This window comes from Chlorocebus sabaeus, chromosome X (genome assembly GCF_047675955.1).
Source record: "Chlorocebus sabaeus isolate Y175 chromosome X, mChlSab1.0.hap1, whole genome shotgun sequence".
NCBI classification, from domain to species: Eukaryota; Metazoa; Chordata; class Mammalia; order Primates; family Cercopithecidae; genus Chlorocebus; species Chlorocebus sabaeus.
Genome location: NC_132933.1, coordinates 41,445,243 through 41,454,820, shown reverse-complemented (window position 1 = coordinate 41,454,820; position 9,578 = coordinate 41,445,243). Strand labels below are relative to the sequence as shown.

Below are 9,578 nucleotides of genomic sequence, written 5' to 3'. Positions count from 1 at the left end.
TTTTAACTAATAAACTTTCATTCACAAATCAAAAAAGGTGTGGTCATCTTAAAATACCTGGTGGTGAATTTGGAGGCTACCAAATGGGCACACAAGAACTTCACTCAGCATAAGGTAGCAGGGCATAATAAGAGAGAATGTTGTACTAGGAGTCTGAAGTTCTACTTCTGGCTTTGTCAGATGATCTTAAACAAATCTCTAAACATAGTCCTTTCTCATTTGCAAAATGAGGGTTATTAATAAATTTTCTGCTTACCTTCAGTGATAATAAGGAACAATTGAAATAATGGTTTTCATGGCATGACATATCTGACATTGAGACAATATATGAAATCAGGACTTTTCAGGAATATCTGAAAAATGTGCATGCATATATTCATTGCAGCACTATTCACAATAGCAAAGACATGGAATCAACCTAAATGCCCATCAGTGATAGACTGGATAAAGGAAATGTGGTACATATACACCATGGAATACTATGCAGCCATAAAACAGAATGAGATCATGTCCTTTGCAGGGACATGGATGGAGTTGGAAGCTATTATCCTCAGCAAACTAACGCAGCAACAGAAAACCAGAAGCCACATGTTCTCATTTATAAGTGGGAGCTGAACAATGAGAACACATGGACACAGGGAGGGGAGCAACACACACTGGGGCCTGTTGGGGGCTGGGGTGGGGAGAGGGAGCATCAGTAATGGATTCCCAGCTAATGGATGCTGGACTTAATACCTAGGTGATGGGTTGATCAGTGCAGCAAACCACCAAGGCACATGTTTACCTATGTGACAAACCTGCACATCCTGCAAATGTACCCCAGAACTTAAAAATTAAAAAGAAAATTCACCCATCTGCAAAAAAAGTTTGTATGACAATACCCGAAAGTCTATTTGACATGAAATAATTATCCAATAGTTTTACACCTGTTTTCTAAGAGATTAGAGCTTTCTTATTCTACTTCATGACAAAGTTAGAGTTTGGAAATCAGCTATTGTTTCATTCTTTGGAGCTTTTTTTGTTTGTTTGTTTGTTTTGTTTTGTTTTGTTTTTACCAAATTGAATTATTTTGGGGAGTCTACTTGAGTTCTAGTAGGAGTAACAATGAGGGAAAAAAACAATATGAAAAAGCCCTTCAGGAAATAATGAATTATATTCCATTCAAGACTAAGATTTTGTTCCTGAGGGGGTTATGTAACTCTGAACGTTATTAGCCCACTATGATCCAACTTGATTTTTATGATTTTTTTACATCAAAGCTGACTGTTGTGTTTTTGTACTGACAGTCTTATCTTAATAGACTAGATGTACTTAGTGATTCCTCTTGGGAATACTTCTTATATTTTTTTCAGAGATCCTACTCTCTCCAGCCCATATTTAAAACTGGGTTTCTTCTGTCTCTTTAACCCTCAGAAAGCTCACAAACCAACCAACCAACAGAAAATCCCTAAAGAAAGAAAAAATAACGTATAGTTCCTGAAGTTAGTTATTTGTGAATTACTTGTATTGATAAATAAAACTGTCGGTTTCCAATGTCACATCTCTTCAGGGTAATAAATAATCCTTGAAGGTGATTGCCATTATACTTATGAAGGTTGGAACTGCATTTTACAAGGTAAGGAAAATCACTGAAGTCTTTATACCTGGTCACAATTTCATCTTAAAAGACCCTAGAAAAATGCTGAAGGTGGCCGGATGTGGTGACTCCCAGCACTTTGGGAGGCTGAGGTGGGTGAATCACGAGGTCAGGAGATCGAAACCATCCTAGCTAACACGGTGAAACCCCATCTCTACTAAAAACACAAAAAATTAGCTGGGCGTGGTGGCGGGCACCTGTAGTCCCAGCTACTCGGGAGGCTGAGGCAGGAGAATGGCGTGAACCTGGGAGGCAGAGCTTGCAGTGAGCTGAGATCGCACCACTGCACTCCAACTTGGGTGACAGAGCGAGACTCCATCTCAAAAAAATAATAAAAAAAAGAAAAATGCTGAAGGCATCTCAAAAGATAATTTTAAGTTTACCCCAAATATTCATATAAGGTGGACAAGGGGGGCATGGTTATGAAACACAACTTTAGTGTTTCAGATTCCTCTAATCAAAGATGTCATTAACTGGCTGGGCGCGGTGGCTCACGCCTGTAATCCTAGCACTTTGGGAGGCCAAGATAAGCAGATTGCCTGAGCTCAGGAGTTCGAGACCAGCCTGGGCAACATGGTGAAACACCATCTCTACTAAAATACAAAAAAATCAGCCAGCACAGTGGTGGGCGCCTGTAATCCCAGCTACTCAGGAGGCTGAGGCATGAGAATAGCTTGAACCTGGGAGATGGAGGTTGCAGTGAGCCAAGATCATGCCACTGCACTCCAGCCTGGGCAACAAAGCGAAACCTTGTCTAAAAAAAAAAAAAAAAAAAAAAAGGTGTGTCATTGACAAAATCTGTTGTTGAAAGCATGTAAATACACATGCCTCCATATTATGACAAATTCTGGAAATATTGGTTATTCTAATACCTTTATTCTTACTTAAAAGTGGGGGAACTTGCCTTTCTTGAAACTGTAACTTCTAAATTTTTAATGTAAGCAAACCCCTAACTTCCAGCTTTGGAAAATCAGCTCTGTTGCAGCTCATTTTATGGAGGAAAAAAATGTTTTGTGTGAAATACAGCTTTTAAGCTCAAGTTCTAAAAAGACATGTTGTCTATTTGAAACTTAAGATGTGAATAGGCTTATCTTTGGGTCCTTATCCAACGTGCCGGAGTTCTTGATGCTTCTCTCCCACAAACCTCGACTCATTGGGAAAATTTCCATTTGTACTGGGTATTTCTTCATTTTTTCCCCAGTTGGAATCACAGTACACTTTAAAAGATTTAGCAAGGTGTCATCAGGGATGGCACTAGAGAGTGGAGAAGTAGTGCATCTGCTCTGTCCTATTCCTGATTACAGACATTGAGGAAGTAATCCTATCTATCCTTGAAGACAGAACCTCATGGTCCAACTGTTATTAAGCATGGAATCAAATGGAAAAGACAACTTTTCTCTTTTAGCTCAGTTATTTCATTCTCATCTAGAGGCAGTTTCTCTTTGAATAATTCTGATCCTGGGAAATAATTCTTGTCCATTCTCCTACAGTCTTTAGGGTATGAAGGTCATTTGAAAAAAAAAAAATGTCCTTTTAAAAAATGTTTCCATCTTGGTTTGGGGCTCCTGATATGTAACCCTCAGGGAAAATGTGTTCCTCTAAATCCTGGAGTGTGACCCACTTAAGATGTTAATAGGTGTTTTTCTTGATGAGTTAGCACACATAAACTATATGCCTTCAAAGAATTTGAGAAATTTTGTCTAACATGGAAAAGCTGAGTTAATTGCCATAAACATAATGGAAACATGGGACTGGCGTGGTGGCTCATCCCTATAATCCAAGCAATTTGGGAGGCCTAGGTAGGTGGATCACCTGAGGTCAGGAGTTTGAGACCAGCTGGCCAACATGGTAAAACCCATCTCTACTAAAAATACAAAAATTAGCCAGGCGTGGTGGTGCATGCCTGTAGTTCCAGATACTAGGGAGGCTGAGGTGGGAGGATTACTTGAACCTGGGAGATGGAGGTCAGTGAGCTGAGATGGCACCATTGCATTCCAGCCTGGGTGACATAGTGAAACTCTGTCTCGAAGATAAAAATAAAAATAAATAATAATAATAATGGAAGCATCAAGTTAGGTTTCATTCATTTATTTGCATCAAAAGGAAAGATTGGTTTGTCTAGTTTCATCAAATCCTACATGAGAAGAGTTTATACTGCAAAAATCAAGTGTATTATATAACATGATAAAATAAAGATCAAAATCATGACATTTTTATGCTTGTGGTTCTAAGCACAGTGTGAGTGTTTCAGTTTTTTTTTTTAAAGACTAGATTTTGGATATGTATTGAACAGACTTATCAGTGTGATTCCTCAAATCAAGAACATTTGAGAACGAAGTTCTCACAGACACTTGAATTGTTGGAACATCAGTAGCTCACATCATTGAGCTAAATTTATATGCTAAAGTTAAAATTACAAAAACACAACTCCAAAAAGGACATTGCTGATTTGTTTAAGAAGTGGGATTATTCAGCCTTAAACTACACATGTGAATTGAATAGAGAGAAATTAGAGGCTGTATGCATTTGAGACTCAATGAAACCACATATTTAAAAAAAAACTCTAATTCACAGGTTGGGAAGGATTACAGTTTTTTTTTTTTTTTTTTTTTTTTTTCCTAGAAATGAAGTCACAATTCAGAAGGGATTTACAGAGTTTGATGAGTATAAATTATGTTTTACATTCCTGAAGCGATGCCTTTGGAGTATAAACTTTAAGATATATATGATTTCTCAAGCCTGCCTTTCTAATCAGTGTGGCTTAGTTTGAAGAGAAACTAATTATGTTAAAATTGATGTATAGCCATTGCTAAGATAATTTATCTTGGAAAATTTGGAGCAAAATATATAAATATAAATCTCCAAATGATTCTGAAGTCTCTGGCTATGAGACTAAACTTTAGGCCATATTTGAATTTCAGTGGCTCTATGGAATTATATTCTTTATCACTATTGACATTGAAGTTGACAGTCACTCAGTATCCCAGCTGTATACCTGGAGCTAGAGTTTGATGTGATCTGATGGAAACAATTCAGTCTACTAAATACCATGGTTTTCATTTATTTGATTCAGAAATGTCAGTGAATAGCACCAGGCCTAAAATTGTTGATCTTTGCATAAATAGAGTGCTTTTTGAATTACTTTTCAAAAAGTAATTTACTTTTGAAATTACTTGATTTTTGAAATTACTTTGATTACTGCTGAATATCCATAATATTGAATAGTTAAGAAGGGCTACTTTGCTAGTGTTATGGATTAAACATAATTTAGCTGGCTGGGCATGGCGGCTCACATCTGTAATCCCAGCGCTTTGGGAGGCTGAGATGAGAAGATCACTTGAGGCCAGGAGTTTGAGGCCAGGAGTTTGAAACCAGCCTAGGCAACATAGTGAGACCTTGTCTTTAAAAATAATAAAAATAAGCTGGGTGCGGTGGCTTACGCCTGTAGTCCCAGCACTTTGAGGGGCCGAGGTGGGCAGATCACTTGAGGTCAGTAGTTCAAGACCGGCCTGGCCAGCATGGCGAAACCCCAACTCTACTTAAAAAAAAAATACAAAAATTTTCTTGGTGTGGTGGTGCATGCCTGTAGTCCCAACTACTATGGAGGCTGAGGCAGGAGAATCGATTGAACCCAGGAGTCGGAGGTTGCAGCGAGCCGAGACTGTGCCACTGCACTCCAACCTGGGTGACAGAGTGAGACTCCGTCTCAAAAATAAATAAATAAATAAATAAAATTTTTTTAAAAAGTAGCCTTGTGAAATATGAAACTATACTTAGATAGGTTCACTATTGAAAGTAAAATAGACACTCCAAAACTTGTGCATCTTCAAAAATGAATCCTAGTGATGATGGTTGTGCAATGTGAATGTACTTAATTCCACTGAAGTGTAAACTTACAAGTGGTTAAAATTTGAAATTTTATATTAGGTATATCTTACCACAATAAAAATTCCACTTCAGTGTACACAGGAATGGACCCTGGAAACAATGTTGGAGTCTCTGATGATTAATCAAGAGAGCAAGAAAAAATAAGACCCCGGGGCACATTCAGGTTAGTGGGATGATAGTTAAGAAATATATGAAAATATAGTAGCATAAAGATATTACGTAAAAACAATGATAAGAAATTATGGAATAAAGAATACAAGGGACAAAGTTTCTGGACAGTAAAAGGACTAAAACAAAGTGGAAAAAAGTGATGAGAAGGTTAATGAGGGTTGGGGGGCAGTTATGTATAATACAAAAGTGATTCCGTGGTCATGTGACAAGCAGATCCCCATGACAGTGAGAAAGTCATCACACTGGTTTTCAAATGCAACAGTAACTAAAACTGGCAAATGAAGATCATATGAGCAGGTGGAGTCAAGCCATACAATAGAAGGTGACCTACCAACACAAAATTGATGAAATATTGCAGTGAAATTGTTTGAAAATAAATGCATTCTCAATTTTAAAGAGCATGAGGGGCCTAAAATTGTAAAGTTTATCTCATATTCAGCGGGGCGAGGATTGTAAACTTTAGTTGTATTCTGCAATTATCTATTTTTTTAAAACTATTTTATTCCCATTAACCATTCTGTCACTTGGAAGCAATTCATGTTCTAAAAATATCTGTGATTTTCTTTCTCACAGTATTATAACAATTTATGTAAAGTGAAAACACACTGAAACGATAATATACATCTTTAATGGAAATATATACTTATATCAAAGTGTAGATACAGCAGATTGCTTAACACAATGATTGATACTTCACATCAACAGCAGGGCTGTGGGAGAGAGGGTGGGATAAGAGAAGGATGGGCCTTTACTATATCTATTACCTGCCATTTTACTGTACAGAATTAGACCATATGCCACGAGTCCTCTATGTGTAACAATAAAAATGAATAATTTTAACAGCTAATAGTAAATATTTTTTGAGACAGAGTCTCACTCTATTGCCCAGGCTAGAGTACCATGGCACAATCTTGACTTACTGCAACCTCTGCCTCCCAGGTTCAAGTGATTTTCATGTCTCAGCCTCCTGAGTAGCTGGGATTACATGCATCTGCCACCACGCCCAGCTAATTTTCATATTTTTAGTAGAGACTGGGTTTCGCCATGTTGACCAGACTGGTCTCGAACTCCTGACCTCAGATGATCTGCTAACTTTGGCTTCCCAAAGTGCCAGGATTACAGGTGTGAGCCACCACACCCTGCTCACCTAATAGTTATTGACTGCTACTGTATGCTCTGTATTTCGCTATGCATAAGTACATTACCTATTTTATTTCATTTTATTATTTTATTTTATCTTTACATTTCTCCAGGGAAGTAAGCACAACACCAGGCTTATTGAAATAACTTAAAGCAGGTAAATGGCAAAAATAAAATAAGGGGACTCATAGGTAGGCCTAACCATTTACCACTTCCTCCAGTATAGCCCTTTCGATCTCCATGTTGCTCTTTTTCATTTTTTATCCCTTTCCAGGTTGCCCTGGTATTTGTTTTTTGCCTCATTTCTAAGGCAGAGCACTTTTATTTTTGTCTGAGAAAAAGGGACCAGATAAACACACAATGAGTTTTGTCTCAGAGCCTGGATCCATGAAGGAATGGCACTGCCAGTTGCCCTTCAGCTGGCAGGCACCCCTCAGCTGCTTTGACTCCAGGTAGCATGGAAAAGAGATGGAAATGGACATTAAAATACTTCTGGTGCCATGCACTGAATGCTATATTTTCTTATTTCCCACAATCCCCTATGAAGTGAAGAAACTATTTTCATCTCTATTTTATAAATGAGAAAACTAATGCCCTGAAAATAGGAGTGAGTTTCTTTAGGTCATACAGCTAGTGGGTTAAAATTCTATCCTCAGTTGCTCTGGCTCCACAGTCCCTGCTTTTTCCATGGTATCATGCTGTTTCCTTAAAGGGCTAAGTTAGCCTTGTTAGGAGGCTCTCCCAAACTGTTTGATAAGATGGCATAGAACTACACCTGCTTGATTGTAAATCTTGCCTAAATGGAAAGCGGAGCCTCACCTGTGACCTGCTTGAATTGCCCTCCTTCAAAGAGGTGGAACCTAACATTTTGGAGGTCATACCATAGCAGATCCTGCTCCAACCTTTTATTGAACTACAAACCCTGAGTATGACTTCATCTTTCAACTGTGTTTTTTAGCCTTCTCACTAAGGGGCTGCCAGGGATTCAGCTGTGCCAACAATTACCAGCATCCAGGCAGTGACCCTTCTGTAATCACTGCCCACTATATCCCCAGTATATAGGATAGGATCCTTTGTTATGTGCTATCACAGAACACTGTTCTTTCAAAGTACATATCTTAGTAGGTAACTATATATTCGTTAAAGTGATCATTTACTCCATATCCACTACCAGCTTGTAAGCTCCATGAAAGCAGGGTCAGTGTCTGTCTTCTGTATTGCAAACACTCAGAACAGTGCTCAGCAAGCATTTGTTAAATGCATGAATGCTTTTCCATCAAAGAATCAGATGGTTACTTATCTGGCCATAAAGAAAATACAAAAAGGTTGTCTGTGCCTTGGATAAATGGGCCCAGCTGTGAGGCCTGCCCAACCATTTGTTTGTTAGAGAGCAAAATGGTAGAAAAATGCTGATTCTTGCTCTGCTGCTCCAGGCTTTGGAGGCCTTAAGCTTCCCTGAAAGCAGACATGAGCTCAGCTTACCTCTTTCTGGTGGTATTTGATTGCCACCTTCAACTTGGCCAGGTCATGGTACTTCTGAGGGTCAAGCTCTTCACTGTGGTCATCTCGATGATTGAGGATGATCTCCAGTTCCCTGGAGCTCCGAGCTTGGTCCAGCAGGTCTTTGGCAAAGAGCTTGCACTGCTGAGAGAGCTCCTCATACTCGGCCTTGAACTCGTTCTCCACCTTGCTGAGCTCCTTGAGCTCCCATCCCAGGCGGAAGGCAGTTAGGATGGGGTCCTCACTTGATAAGGCAATGAGTGAGGGGCTTGCCAAAGCCTTATAGATGTTCAGTCGGGAGCGAGAGTGGCGCAGACTGTCTACCTCTGAACTAGACACACACTCCACACAGTTGCAGCGGATCTGGTGGGGCCGTGGGATAGTGACCCGTTTTTGGACAAGCAATTTGATGATTTCGTAGTTGTTGGTGTGGGCAGCCAGCATGATGGGAGTGATGTCCGGTGTGAACTCAGAGAACTGTGTGTCCATCATCAGAGTGGGGACCTAGGCACAAGAAATGAGAAGCATAGAAGGGCAGGATTAAAGTTTGGAGAGAGAAGCATAGGTCCTATAAAATGCTGGCAATTCAGGAATTAGAGTCTCCATTCTTGTTTCAATTTTTTGACCTCCTAAACCTCCTTCCTTATAGCTAATGTTTATGGAATGCTTATTGTGTGCCAGCCACTATTCTAAGCACATTACATGTCTTTACTCATTTAATCTCCACAACAACCTTGTGAGGTAAATATTCTTCCCATATGAAGAAGCTGAGACACAGGGAGATTAATGAACACACCTAAGGTTACAAAGTTTTTAGTCAGCAGAGCCAAGATTCAAATCCAAGCAAGACTCTAGAGCTCGGCTCTAGAGTCAAGTTGTCAATTATGCAATGACAACATGCCCATTTCTGTCTGAGACATACTGGAGAATACAGAGAAGTAAAGGACATTTTTTCCTGACCTCCTGGAGAATTATTTGGGTAGAGCAAACTTACATAAAACTGGTAACAGTACATAGTATTATCTGCTCAGTTCCAAATGAGCAGTAGAGGCTGCAGAAATATTTATTTGAAAGGCTAACGACAACCAGTAATCTTCAAGACCGTATCATTAAATCAAACCCCGGGGGCTGAAGAGAAGATTCCCTCAAATGATTACATTAACTTTGTGTGTGTGTATACACAGACACACACACACATATATGTATACACACACACACACACACACACACACATATATATATA

At 39.2% G+C, this 9,578-nt stretch overlaps 1 protein-coding gene across 1 annotated transcript in view; it reads right to left on the bottom strand.

Moving 5' to 3' along the window:
* Nucleotides 1–9,578, bottom strand: part of TRPC5 (transient receptor potential cation channel subfamily C member 5) — a 327,735-nt gene that overhangs the window by 144,652 nt on the left and 173,505 nt on the right. Inside the window, exon 3 of the mRNA XM_007992610.3 lies at nt 8,318–8,839. Coding sequence (XP_007990801.3) covers nt 8,318–8,839 — 522 coding nt within the window. The remainder of the gene's footprint in view (nt 1–8,317; nt 8,840–9,578) is intronic.